Source organism: Sceloporus occidentalis, unplaced genomic scaffold (assembly GCF_023333645.1).
Source record: "Sceloporus occidentalis isolate IW3139 unplaced genomic scaffold, rSceOcc1.0.p SCAF_258, whole genome shotgun sequence".
NCBI lineage: Eukaryota > Metazoa > Chordata > Lepidosauria > Squamata > Phrynosomatidae > Sceloporus > Sceloporus occidentalis.
The window spans coordinates 919149-934525 of NW_028317238.1; the positions used below are offsets into that span (position 1 = coordinate 919149).

At 39.2% G+C, this 15377-nt stretch overlaps 1 protein-coding gene across 2 annotated transcripts in view; it reads left to right on the top strand.

Moving 5' to 3' along the window:
* The window catches only part of LOC149275907 (A-type potassium channel modulatory protein DPP6-like), a 366925-nt gene that overhangs the window by 332136 nt on the left and 19412 nt on the right, over positions 1-15377 (top strand). For both annotated transcript variants that reach the window (XM_089504156.1, XM_089504157.1), the window contains exons 9-14: positions 978-1132; positions 3173-3270; positions 8555-8678; positions 12685-12723; positions 13568-13675; positions 15281-15372. In XM_089504156.1, the coding sequence (XP_089360282.1) occupies positions 978-1132; positions 3173-3270; positions 8555-8678; positions 12685-12723; positions 13568-13675; positions 15281-15372 (616 nt within the window). The remainder of the gene's footprint in view (positions 1-977; positions 1133-3172; positions 3271-8554; positions 8679-12684; positions 12724-13567; positions 13676-15280; positions 15373-15377) is intronic.

Here is a 15377-nt window from a genome sequence, read left to right on the forward strand (position 1 = left end):
TTTTGTCTGTTAATCAGTATAATTGTTTGGTTGTTTAAACTTTCACTTCATGGAAGCAGAGATAGGCAGTAACTTGTAGCTAAACAACGTTCTTCTCATTCTCCTCACCCGGCTTTTAAAAAGGCTTCCTGAACCAATCAACTACAATCAGCAACTTAACTATTAGGCAGAATGGGGAGGAATTATGCAGAAAGTGAAAGGAGGAATATGTGAAGACTATTCCACAGGTTTATTTAGTGTCGAAAAACTGTAAAACATGGGATTTGACAAAGGTAACGTGTCTGCTTAAAGTCGAGATGGACATATTTGCCCCTGAACATCTCAAAGAGGGGGAAAAAATCCTTGGACTTGGCTCGAGGACTGATATTAGTACATAGACTTGAGTCTTTTTTTAATAGAAGAAATTGTAGCATTAGTTGGAGCGGAAAAATGAATAAACGGCTTCATATTTCAGAGTAAAGAGCTGAAACACAGTTTTGTAGCGTAAGAATAAATCAGATGGCCGGCTAATTTATTGAAGCGTACAGCGCTATTAAGGCTAGTTTGCCATGTCAGTGATTTGTCGGATTTTGTGTATATTTGCAAGAACAGCAAAATGGAATGAGTTAGTGTGCATTCCTCACCCGGACTGCGGTGTCAGGGATCAGGCCATGGCATGTGAACAGCGCGTCGGAGTTTCCTCTTGGGCACTTTATCCAGTGGGCAGATGGGCATTTAATCTGAGCCCCCTATGGGGCAAGATACAGAAATGCAATACACCATGTAGTATGTCATTTTGACTTTTTTTTAGGATAATGAACAGGGATAAATCTTTACTGAGAGTGATGGTAGATAAGTGGAACAGCCTCCTAGCAGCAGTGGTAAAGACTAATACAGTGAGAAGACACTTCATCTACACTACTGTATCTACTGTATTTGACCAGTATTGTCTCTTCTAATATTGACAGTTGACACTTTCTCACTTTTTTTCTTTGTAGAGGAAATTTTGAAGACCCACATTGCTCACTGGTGGTCTCCAGATGGCGCCAGGCTAGCATACATAACAATAAATGATACCAAAGTCCCCATTATGGAGATCCCAATCTACACTGGATCAATGTACCCGACGGTGAAAACGTACCGTTATCCCAAGGTAAGCAGAATACAATGCTTTTAGGGGGAGTTTTAAAACCTTTACTTTTAATATTTGTTATATAGTTCCGGCCATTCTCATATAGCTGGGTAAACAGAAACTACATGGCTCTGTATTCAAGGGAGGGGAGGGGGAGGGTATTTGCATTGGGACAAAGTCTAGACGCCAGTTTTGAATATTGCGGAAAATGTATTTTTAAATAGGATTTGCTTACGTTACAACGTTTGATTAATTGCAGAAATCTCTAAGAGAGAAACATCTTGATGTTTTACAGATCATTAAGAAATATACTGAGAACAAACATATTGCGTTCTTATTGTTTACTAATAAGCTTTTTTTCCCCCCATCAATTCAACGTCATCCTTTAATATTTTGGAGTAATTTAATAATAGACCCTATTTAGATATTTAGTATTTTCTTTACCCTTTTCATTTGGAATCCATGCATTTTTTTGTATGCGGGTTTTCTAGATAACATTGGAGTTTGGTATAAAAAAAACGTGCCACGAAGAAGCAGGTGGAAAGCACAATAATTATAACGCTGAGACAGTTTTTGGAAAAGAAGTCGAGATTTTCAGCCAATACTTGGAAGCTAATTACATTAGAAGTGTTTTGATTAATTTGCTGGGAAGCAGAGGGAGGCTGCAACCATAGTGGAGGCCAGCAGGTGGCGGCACACAACCTGCAGACACCGGCACCGGTCAACGTTCTATTTTGGGATTTTATTAGCCTTTCTTTCATATTTTTTTTTTTGTTCTTTTTTAGGAACGCCGATGATTATACAATAACTAGAAGTAGTTCAGATTTCCTAATTAAAATGTAGAATTTATATTATTTATAAATTATTTTTAATTTTAATGATGGAATTATTATTTTTTTTAAATGCAGCATAAACTTTTTGTTTGATGAAAATATCTTAAAAATTAAGATTTTTTTAATTAAAGAAACAAAACCAAAAAAATATATATTTTTTTTGCTCTTAATATCTGTGGTTCTTTTTTTGTTTTTTATTAAAGAAACAAAACAAAAAAAAAACAATATTGTTTTGCTCATAATATCTGCAGGGAGAAGTGCTTCTGGATAAACGTCCCTTATTATCCCACACTTGTTCAGTTTATCTGCCACATAATTCTAAAGTCCCTCATCTCCCTGAATTCTGTAAGAAAAGAAGAAAAAAACCAGAATTTTGTAAACCCAACAAAAAAGAAATATGTATTCCTGTTAAAGCTTCGAATATTAAGTAACCTCGGATTTCAGCCTAAATTCTTTTTCTTTTCCTCAACTCCTCTTAAGAATTGTGTTAAAAAACCAGCATGGAATTAGATTGATGCTTGGAACATCGGTCCCTAAGTGCTTATGCATCACCGCCGCCTGCCGGCGAGACCTCCCGGCTGTAGTTGTGTCAGGCGGTGAGAATGGTTAAGGAAGCTCAGTGTGACGCAGGCTTTGCTGGGCAATAAAATGTATGAGTTTTGACATTTTCAACTTCTCTGTTAATTTAGCATTCAGACTCTATCACAAATTGGCTTATGCCACAAAAATTGCCTGAAAGTACCTACTAGAAACACATAATTGTCTTAAAATTGTCCTAATCGCTGCTGCCAAATCTCAAGATCTCTGCATAAAGCCTTAAATAAGTCACTTGGCCCTGAAATGCAAGAATAGGAGCTTTTTCATTCAACCAGATGATTCTATAACTATACTTATGAATATTTGTCAGAATGTAAACCCTTTCTGAATGTAGTCACCTGTATTCAAGCAGGGTTGTTCAGATATAGAATATGAAGGCGTCCATACTGCATCCCAGAGAATCTACCTATTGATCCAGTACTTGGGGTGAGAGAGGAACTTCTGTGTTAATGTCGTTTGCAATTATATATACTTTGTATTCTTATGTTATTGTTAATTGTCACTTTTCCTATTCTAACAGTGCTACGGAATTTGCCGGCGCTCTATAAATAAATGTAATGTAACGAGAGTCCCAGGTATTCTATACGACATCGATAATCCTAACGGGAAATCCTGTCTTTGTTTTTTGCAGGCTGGCTTTGATAACCCTGTAGTGACCTTACATGTTGTCAATGTGAACGGCCCCCCTCACCTGGTAGAAATGATGCCTCCTGATGATCAGAGAATGAGGTAAAGCATGCGGGTCTTCAACAAACATCACAAGGAATATGTGCTACCATTTATATTCTATTCTACGTCAAAGCGCAGAATAAATAATTGGCCCTTCCATAAAATAGTGTCTTTCTGAGACATCTATTCTATATTTAAAGGATTTAATCGGATGAATATTATATGGGGACCCTCTTAAAGAACTAAGTTACTTTATTTGTACGATATAGACATGGGCAGTGGAAAATTGTATCCTTTGGGAAATCCATATGGGGATTCTCCAGGGCCAAATATCCATCCTATGAAAAACTCATCCAAAATATAACACGGGTGCCCCAAAACTTTGAGGGTCTATTGTAAATTATTAACCAATAAATAGCCCATTACAGAATGTAGAGTCACCTGTATTCAAGTATGGTTTATAACTATGACATACTGGCAAAGCAGTATTTCTTGGTAGTATCATCAGTGAAATTTGGGGGAAGCCATCCCAGAGAGATTTTTTTATTAATATTTTTATTGAATTTTTAAACACTTAAGTTCCAGGGAAGAAATACATCTATACAATATGCTAAGGAGTCGGCCCCAGACTTTGTGATCCTGCCCTTTTAACCTGAGACTAGGGTAAAAATCATGTTAGTTCCCAACAACAATAATAAGGGCGTCTATTCACCAAAGTGCTTGTGCTTTTGAGGTTACAGTACAGGGTGGGGACGATCATTGCCCTCCCCCTTGGTTAATAGGGGGCCCTGGTGACTTTCATTTAATTTTTTTTTTCCTTTTCGAAATGCAAAATTTTAAGTCGGAGAAACTCGCATGCCCTCGTAAACAACTCGCATAATTGTCTGCAAGTTGTCTTGAGACTGAAGTCATGCCCTTTTAAGAGTAATCATAAAGATACTGCCGCTTAAGTAGTAGTACTCGTGTAGTGTTTAGATCATACTAATAGGATAGGAGGATTACCCACTACAGTATATCATACCTCTTAAGTGTCCCTCTGTCTCATTTATCTACCACACGGTCCTGCTTTTTAAGAAGTGAAAAGCATGGGGTAGTTGGTGAGGCTTAGGGAACTCTTGCGGCACAGACCTCCACTGCAACTCCCACGATGCCATCTTGTGATGCTCTGGAAAATGGGTGATTTGGACTCCTGAAATTTTGGGGGGTGTGATGTATAAACTAGACTAAATCCCAATGCAATGTGGTAGCCTTGAGCAGAGAGGTACAGGGAAAGGCTGGCCATCTACTAACACAAATGTTATTATTCAAAGACGAGATTAAGAACTGATTAAGGTTTGAGTCTTTATATCTAGGCAGATTATATGGACCGAACGGCCCTCATATGCCATCAAATTCTATTTGTCATACACAGTCATCGTTTAAATAATGCAGTAATTTACACTGTTTATTTTAGGTAAATGTGCGAAGTAAAATAAAACCCTGAAAGTATGTATCTTTATAAATAAAGGTGCAATCTTGATCCCTGCTGTTTGCTTTAGAATGTTACAGGATAAAAGTCTTTATTTGAAAAATGTGATACAACAGAAAGACAGTTTAATTCTACATCTGTGAAAATCAGCCCCAAGCTAAGCCCTGACCTATATTACATGGCACCGCTGTTGTTTAATAAGTTATTTATTTAGTCTACTTTATTTCTTTATTTCGCTTCAAGGAAATGTATTTGCTGAGACGCAGCAGAAATACAAATTTAAGTGATGAATTTCAATTACCAAATCAATTCTTCGCGTCTGCTCCATTCCGTACATAGACTTTCATTACGGGAAAATACGGGTCACTATAGGCTTTGATCAATCGAAATGTACATCTATTCATTAAACCTTCACCATTTTGCTTGTGGTTTTCTTTAAATGGGAAAGTTAAATTAATCAACCGAACCTGAAATCTATAGAGATTACCCTGTCTGACACGGGGTAACCCCCTCTGCAGGTCAACTAGAAGCAGTTCAACTTTGTTTATGCCTTTAGCCTACAGAACGAGAGAGTTTAAGAATTAACCAGTTTAAAATACCTCAAAATACAATAATATTAATAAAATATGTACTTAGGCACTGAAAAAATAGCTTGATCTTACTTGATCTTGTCTGTAAGTTTCATGCACTGTTGTAGGCATCATATCTAAACACCAAGTCCAGAGGAGTCAGGGCAGGGAAGGGGTCTTAAAACAGGTTGAGGGTGCATGCAGTTTGGGAAGAATTGGAACACGTGGGGTGGGGCTAATCTAAATTAGCCCCACCCCCTAAAATGTCACTCAATGCATTGGGCCCACCCCTAAAATTTTACTGAAGTCAAGTATGTTTTAAGCAACTACATCCTAATTAGATTGGGTATTTGATACATTATGTGGACAAAAGTATTGGGACACTTAACTGTTACACCAACAGGGTCTTTGATGTCATCACCTTCTAAATACATAGACATTGATATGTAGTTGGTCCCCCTCTTCTTGGAAGGCTTTACACAAGATTTTGGGGAGTTTCTGCTCTTCCACACCAAATTCATCCAACCATGTCTTTATGGACCTTGCTTTGTGCGCCATTATATGGACAAAAGTATTGGGACACACATCTTAATTATTAAAATCCACATTGTAAGACGAAAAGTTTCAGCTGTATACAACATGCCTGACAACTCACGGTTTAGAAAACTGATTTACAAATAAGTTCCAGCGGCTGAAAATGATAAATTCTTGATACATGACAATCTTGTCATGTTCCCTAACTTTTTTTCATCATTTTATTTTATTTTGCCTTTATTCCGTCTTAAGTGACCCACAAAACCCGGAGTATTTTATTCCGAACATGTTTTATTACTAAACAATGTAATAAAGAATGGTGCAATGCATCAAACCAAACCATTATTTATGTTGATCGATAGACTCTGCAGTTCTCATCTTCAGAGTCCCAGATTTTTGTATTTAAAAGCTCGATGCATTTATCTTGTAATCAGGGAATGTCACTTTGCGTTGGAATATCTGACTCAATCTTGTACATGAAGTTTGCTCGGAGCCGCGGACGATCAATCAGATGTGACCCGGAGTACAGGCTTATTAAACAAAGATAATCAGCGTTCCTTTTAAGAACTGTTATTTCTCAGTCTTCCCAAAAAAAAAAAAAAAAGCGAAAGGCTTTGGAGGCTCTCCAACAATGTTTTTACTTTCTTGAAACTAAAAATGTATAGAATGGGCCCAAACATTTTAGAATCAGTAACATCAAACTGTGTCCTCGGCTATCGGGTTTTATTGTGTATTGTGGGGCTTGTACGGTACAAGAAATGAAATGCCGGAGATAACTTATTACTTTCTCCGATATTGCGTAAAAAACAAAATTTTCACTAATCATTAAGCTTGGGTATCCACAGATTTATCTTTACGTTCCAGATATTCACATTCAAATGTTTGGGGTCACTCAGCTGTTTTCGTGGAAAACAAGGAAATTTCTGGCTAGAACATAATTTGCAAAAGGGATTTCTAACAATCATACAATTAGCCTTTTAAACGTAAACTTGGATCAGTGAACACAACGTGCCATTGGAACACAGGAGTGATGGGAGTGATAAAGGGCCATTGGAACACAGGAGTGATGGGAGTGATAAAGGGCCATTGGAACACAGGAGTGATGGGAGTGATAAAGGGCCACTGGAACACAGGAGTGATGGGAGTGATAAAGGGCCATTGGAACACAGGAGTGATGGGAGTGATAAAGGGCCATTGAAACACAGGAGTGATGGGAGTGATAAAGGGCCATTGGAACACAGGAGTGATGGGAGTGATAAAGGGCCATTGGAACACAGGAGTGATGGGAGTGATAAAGGGCCATTGGAACACAGGAGTGATGGGAGTGATAAAGGGCCATTGGAACACAGGAGTGATGGGAGTGATAAAGGGCCATTGAAACACAGGAGTGATGGGAGTGATAAAGGGCCATTGGAACGCAGGAGTGATGGGAGTGATAAAGGGCCATTGGAACACAGGAGTGATGGGAGTGATAAAGGGCCATTGGAACACAGGAGTGATGGGAGTGATAAAGGGCCTCTGTACATCTATGAAGAGATTCCATTAAAAATCATCTGTTTCCAGCTACAATAGTCGCTTACAACATTAACCCCGTCTGCGCTGGATTTCTGATCCATTTCTAAGTGACCCCAAATTTTTGAATGGTGTAAACACAAGTAGACAAAACATTTTGACCTTAGCTGGGTGAAAGAAAATATGAAAGGACTAAAACGGGGCCATCTCTGTCCTTGTGAAGTATAGGTTCAGACCAACAATTCTCTAGCAATGTGTCACGGAATAGAAATGATATTGAAAAGGACGGGGTTATTACCTTGACTTGTGAGATTCGGATAAGGCCCTCAGTGCTGGATCTGTACATGAACAGTTTAACTGAGCATTAAGTATGGTGGAATGCTAGTTATGGTGATGGATTGTATCAGTTCGTGGTAGATGTTCCCACCATCCCACTCCCTGAGTTTAAATGGATGACTTTGAAGTTCAATGTATCTCTTGGAGGAAACCTACAGAGTCCTAGAAATAAATCACATCGGTGACTCGAGGCGAGAAGGATGTGATGGGGACGCTGCTCTGTGCGGAGCGCAGGGGATATCCAGAGAGAGATAAATAGGAAGGTTCAAAGAGCCACAGATAAATGGACGCCTTGAACGTTCTCAGGGAGGCAATTCCGTGCATACAGGGAAAGCAGCACAGGTTACTTGGTTGCAGGGAATCAGCATTTTCCACAGCAGATAATTTGTCGTTGTACCAAAAGTGTCCAGGTTTTGCCATTGTGTTAGTATAGGCGCATGCCGGAGACAGTTCTATTTGCTGTGGTGATATAGATGCCAGCATCCCCAGACACTTTCTTACTTTACCAAAACCATGGTAGATAAATGGAACCGTTCCCCATAAGAAGTGGTAGAGGGTAATACGGGGGGGTTTAAACATGCGGCTCCTCAATCCAAGACGAGCCCAACGGCTGATTATGGTTTGAGTTCTTATATCAGAAGCTATTTGCCCCGTTTTTACTGCAGGGGAACAGAAATACAAATCTCCGCAACGGTGTAACGAGTCTCGCTAACCTGTCGTTATACCAATAGTGTCCTGGCTTTGGAGACGCATTTCCTTAAGATCTCTTGTAACAAAGTCAAACCTACAAATAAATACCATTAACCCTTAAAGCATCGAGCGCAGGATCTTCCACCACAGGCTTCCTCTTCTGCTTATTCACAAAGACAAACTTCCCAATTCGCTGTGATAATGACTTGTGTCGATCGATGTGTTTTCATCATAGGGAGTATTACATAACGATGGTGAAATGGGCGACCAGTACGAAGGTTGCTGTAAACTGGTTAAACAGGGCCCAGAATATCTCCATTCTGACGCTTTGTGACGCCACAACCGGAGTCTGCTCAAAGGTAAGGAGTCTTTATCTCGTATTTAATTACCATGCCCTTAATCGCCAACATACTAAACATCACATGTAGCCACGTACCGGCTAACGTGGCAGAATATGGAACGATTCTAAATGAGTATTCTAATTTATCTCTATTTACAACCAACAGGATACCCGGTCTTAATAAAATAAGTACTTTAATCCAAGTATGCACATTTATCATATGCCAAGGAATACTGTATATTATTATTATATTTTTATTTATATAGCGTCAGCAATATCATAATCAATAAATAATAAGAATGTACGCCGTATGTACCATGTCATCCTGTTTGGTGTAAGATCAAATAATTGTACATTGAAACAAACAAGTCAGTCTGTTATTTGTATCAGCGAGCCGCGCGGGGATTAACTACAAAAGGGTTTTTTTCTGTAAAAAAAAATAAAGAGTGTTCAGCAAGTCATCACACTTGGCTTCTGTCTCAGACGGTATATTGAATGCCTCATTAAAAGCAGATTGCTTAAATAATCAAGAATAGAATCAAGGAACCTGATCCGGCTCTATGATCAATCAGTAACATTACCCCATTTGTCACTTTCTATCTCGGATTGGAAAGCCCTTGTCCCTTATAATGTGGAATAGTCAGTATTCCGGCAGGGAAGGGTATATATCTGTTCTCTTATTTAGTATCTCTGTCCCCCGGTGCTATCGCTGTGATTGGGGCTGCATACGAATGAGGCTGTATTTCAGACATTAATGCGTCAAATAAGAGAGCCGGGATCATCAAAACATGATAACGCTGCCAACCTGTCTTACCTTTACTTACCGAAGGGGGTTCAAGTCACCTTTAATAGGAATTTGATCGGCTGACTTGCATGCCCTTACTTGTGACAGCCCCTAGCTTTTTTGTCATCCACCCTCCCCCTCCTAATAGATTGTAAGCTCCCAAGGACAGGGCCCTCTTGTCCTTCTGTACCAGTGGGTCTGAATGTGTGTTGTTATTATTATAAGGCCATTATTCTGTATGCATAAAATTGTAGAAGTTGTAATGTTATCTGCAGCCGCTGTAAAATTTATGTAATGAACAGTAAAGTCTTATTTTCTTACCATGAAAAAAACAAACAAATTGAAATGTGATTATTTTACATTTTAGTGCATTCTATGTGTTTGCTCAGCGCTGGCTCCTTAAACCTTTCAAGCTTGTTAAGCAGGATTAGGCACCGCTGGCGTGAAGAGTGTATTTCTGGATTTGGTGCGTTATAGGGGGACACGAAAAAGTCATACCTAGGGACACCGATGGGTTCTGGCTTTCAAATTAGCTCAGCTCAGTATTTGAAGGCTATGAGGGTAGGTAAGGTAAGATTACGCAGAAAAGGTGGTGAGTTGGCTTATTAAGTATATTATTATATTTATTATTAGTAGTAGTATTATTATTATTACTATTATTAGTAGTAGACTTGTGCATTCGTCTTCGGGCGAACATGAAAACGAACACGAAGAGTGCGTTTTCGTGTTCGTTCCGAAGACACGCCGAAGAAAAGACGGCGGCGGTAAAACGTAGGCGAAGACGAAGACTCACACCACGAAGATCTTTGTGATCGTCTTGGTCTTCGTCTACCAGTCTCCCTCCCTCTTCTAACTTACCTTGGCATCGCGGCAGTTCCCGGAAGTGGAAATCCGCAGGTTCGCTGTCACGGGTTACAGGGCAGTGCGAATGAGCCTATTGGTCGCCTACAGGGACCTCAATAAACCTCAATGCTGCAACTTACCCGGCACATCCCACTGGTCTCCCTCCCTGTTCAATTAGTTAAATGACTAATTAAAATGATATTTAACTAATTGAACAGGGAGGGAGACCAGTGGGATGTGCCGGGTAAGTTACGGCACCAGGAGTTTAACAGTCTGTACGAGCGACCCAATGGCAGACGAGCCCCCTGCTGACGACCAATAGAGTTGCTCATACGTACATTTAAACTCCTGGCGCCAGAGCGGCTTTAACCCCGTATTAACCCCTTAACCGGGGAAAACGAAGAAAAACCGAACACGAAGAATGTCCACGAATATTCGCCCAAAGAGAAGACAGGACCAGGCGAATATTCACGGAATACGAAGATTTTTTCCCCCCCAAAGACGAGCACGAAGACGAACACGAAGAGCCCCCTGGTGCCCAAGTCTAATTATTAGGATTATTAGGATTATTATTACTATTATTATTAGTAGTATTATTATTGTTATTACTATTATTATAATTATTATAATTACTAGTAACAGTATTATTATTATTACTATTATTATTTTAGTATTATTATTAGTATTACTATTATTATTACTATTATTATTACTTTTATTATTAGTAGTAGTATTATTAGTATTATTATTATTAGTATTACTATTTTAGTAGTATTATTAGTATTACTATTATTATTTTAGCATTATTATTAGTATTACTATTATTATTATAGTAATAGTGGTTGTGCACGACAGGCTAATGTGCCGGATTAATGAGGGGCCGCGCAGCCCTGCAACAGTTACCTCCTCTGTACGGGGATAACGCGCAGGTTCATTTGTATGCAGAGTTACGATGGATCACAAAGCCCCGGCTGTCACCGCGTTACTGAGAACTCGCTCTCTGATGTTATCTCTGTAATTTGCTGGATTCGGCTACATTTGTTTATTTGTTCGGTAATAAAGTGCTTTGATTATAACGGTGTTACAATTACCGGCGTCTCAGGAAGCTTTGTTATTTAACGTTAGAAAGAGACCCGTGCTACCTGTTTCCATAATGTTCTGAACTTTCAGGAATAATCGCCTGCTGTTTGAAACGTTTAGCATACTGGATGATCATTCCTAGTTCCTAAGGAGAGTGCGATGTGTGGCACGGAAAAGGGTTAACTATGGATCATTTTTTACTATTTACTAAACCACATAAAATTGATTTGAGCTAATTCCAGATTTATCGCCAATTAGTCTTCGTTAGATGCTGAAAGTCTTGCCAACCCCTGTCTCTATAGCAAAGCATCAACCATCAATTCAACAAGAATGTTTTCAGTGTTCCGTGACGCCCCGGTAGGGCCAACCCAATAAAATAAATATTCCGTCCGCTAATTACTCTATGAGAAGAAACTTCATGGCTGGTGTCCAGCTTGCTCTTGGGAGATGATGTAACCAAGCAAAGCAAATTCACACAAATGTTGCTGTTCCAAAGAACACAATATGTGATTTATAAAACATAGTGTTTACTGGGGAATGGATCTTCATATTTCAACCAATAGAAATGCAAGAAAAATGATCGCATGATGTCAGAAGCAAACTTCCTTATGTCATCCAACAGATTAAATCTTATGTTTTCATCCTACTTCACACCCAAATATGATCGTTTGAGTGCCATGAACAGCTCTGGGCAACATAAAACATTAAGCCCCTTAAATAAAAATCTGTAGGAACCAATAATGGTCGCCAAGGGACCCCTTAATCACAAAGTCACTATTCGATACATTGCTTTATTCTGTCAGTCGGCAGGGACTTTCCATTGGTTGCCATGGTGATTACACCATTTGTGCACCAAAAAAGATCGTATCACCCACTATACCGGACAAGCTGTGGGCTGCCCCATATGGAGTAGAGCTCCATAGCCCATTGGGAAATAGCCTAGTGCCTTAATGGATAATCTGACCTTGACCCGGTTGTATTAATGAAATCTTTGGCCTTTCACAGTTCATATAACGCTAAAGAGACCCCAGACATCTCTGGGACCCTCAAATGTGCCGCATGCTGGGCGTATAAATGAAATGACTGCTGATCGGATGCGCAACACAATGCAGCGGATGCAATCTTAATGAGAAATCTAGTAAAACGCTTACCAAACGGATCTCCCACGGCAGACGTGATACAAGTTATCTACATCTTGGAGACATTTGTAGCGAGAGTCTAACCAACCCAGATGGAGTGAAACAATGTAGCCGTTTACTTCCAAAACTATTCACTTATTTATAACTGTATTATTTTATCTTTTTTTGTTTGTTTGTAGAAGCATGAAGATGAAAGTGAAGCCTGGTTGCACAGGCAGGTAAGTTTGAGCATATTTAACTTGTATTTTTGGCCAGAGAGCTGTAGGAGAAACGTGCAGAAGCTCACAGAATGCCTTCACCCCTTGGGTCATATATTTAAATTGCCTTGTGAAGTCTATTCACTAAAGAAAGGAGTTACAGGCGAGCGAAACAGTTCAGTTCTTTGATATCACCACACATTATGAGAAGCAAACTCAACGTGATGGGCTGAGCCGGCCCTGTATAATGCATAGTTAAATCACGCACTATCATTATACACGGCCAATTCAGTCCTTCTTTAAGGAGAACCTCACTGGATCCATTCTTTAGTGAATAGACCACTAGTATTAGTATATTAGTATAGGCCAGTAATTTGGAGAATAATACAGAATAACCCCGGATAGTAACACCCCATCATCTTTCCAATACTGATTCCTAATATTTTAAAATTCTACTTGCTTTGCTGTCAGAAGCGTTCCATAACACAGAAGTCTAAATATAAATTATAGCTGAACGCTTTCACAAAGTAATATTTTAGCACCACCTTCAGGTAAAACTGTGCAACGAGATCCTGATTATTTCTACCCAGAAGACTGTTTTTACAGAATAATATTTTTATACGAGAAAAAACAAGATAATGGATCCAGATAAAACATTCCAACGCGGTAGAAACATTTGGACAAGCTTTAGTCTAAAACAACATGATGTGAATGGTTATCCACATCGTGGCTTCTTAATATAAAACCTAATGGGTTTTTTTACTAGAATAGTTACTTTTCAATAGTCTTCACATAAAAAGGCTTTGTAATGCAGAGTTAATGTTATTTTCCAATGGCAACAAAAACTGGATCTATCATCCTACAGAATGAAGAACCAATCTTCTCCAAAGACGGGAGGAAGTTCTTCTTTGTGAGGGCAATTCCACAAGGAGGACGAGGGAAGTTCCACCACATTGCTATGTCTTCATCCCAGGTGAGGAAAAAGGCCTTAATAACAATCTTAAGATTAGTATGGAATACCGAAGCACCTTATTAGTCAAAAGACAGCTGCGCCTCTACCTAGAAGACTCCGCAACAACTACTAAAAATAAAGAAAAGCGGGGGAAAAACAAATAAGTGCGCTGTGTCCTTAAATTCCCAAGCACTATAGAATGGGATATGACACGTGACGATCAGTACATCGAATACTTAATGATTACCCTTGATGGTCTTCCATAAACATGCCTCAGCAAATAACCCGTAAGATACAAACATGTAAACAGTAATATAGTGTAGTGACTCTGTGACATTAAAGCGATATGTCCACTGGCCCTACTCACTTTTACAAGATGAAAACCGGCTCTGGGGTATGTAGACCTGCTCTTTAGAGTAGTAATGCCCTTAAGGAGTAGTAAAGGGCACCTCAGGGAAAAGCCTGTGGAGTAAACAGCGAGGAAGATATCCTGAGAAAGCATTATATCCAGGAGCATAGTAAACGTTCAGACAACGCGTTTCGCTCTAAAATTCACAGGAGTATTATATGCAGAGGGAAAGTGCTGTTAAGCCAAGATGAACACCGAATATATAACAAGACCTTTCTTCTGCATATAATGCACCTGAGGCAGCTGAATTTTATAGCGAAACGCGTTGTATGGACGTTTACTATACTCCTGGACCTTTTGGATTATTGCTGCCAGCTTTTATGGACTCCATTTTTATTATGAGCTGGATCCTCTCTTCTTTCATGTAAAAATTGATTTTTTTATTAAAATCGTTGCACCTATACCTGTACTGCTGTTTGTGTACTCCATTTTACTGGAGGTGCCCTTTACTACTCCGTACTACTCTAAAGAGCAGCTCTGGTGCTCTGGAGTGGGACCGGTTTACATATCACCTTAATCCACTCTTTTTTAGAGTTACTATGTTACTTTTATGACTATAAGCTGCTTTGTAGCAAATTGTTATAGGGTATAAAACGTATTTGGATAGACAATTTATTTTTCAGATTTCTTTTTACAGCAGTAGGGAAAAAAATGAGCAGATGAGATGAATGAATGATTCTTATCTTCCATCACATTCTATTTTTATAGTTTTGTACACATGATGATGATACTGCAGACTCTGACCAAAAATCTCACCTTGTAATGTCTTAACGGAATGTTGACGGAGGTTTCACTTGCTTTGTATACGATGTTTGGTTTCAGCCCGTCGCAAGCTAGATGGGCCGAATGGGTCTGTTCTGCTGTCAAATCTCATGTTTCTAAGCTCCAGGAGGATTGGGAGACATCCACGATCTCACCATATACACACATTTACACTCCAGACACCCTTAACCAGGGCTGGAAAAATCCAGCCCTGGCCCCCAAACCTTTGCAATTATACGTTGATCTTGATGGATGTATCATTCTTTGGCTTCTAAAAAAAGTTATTCACCCTGATGTCATTAATACAAAGATATTCTCAACCAGCCACATCCTATCCTATATCCATCGAGCGCATGTTGTACGCTCCAAAGTATATAGGCCTCCATAAAGACAAATGTCATCATGTGCTAACCATATTAAATCTAGATGTTTTTCTTCTTCTTACTGTTATATAGGCTAACAACAGCAACGACAATTTACAATCCATCACGTCGGGAGACTGGGATGTTACCAAGATTCTGGCTTATGATGAAAAAAACCACAAGGTGTAAG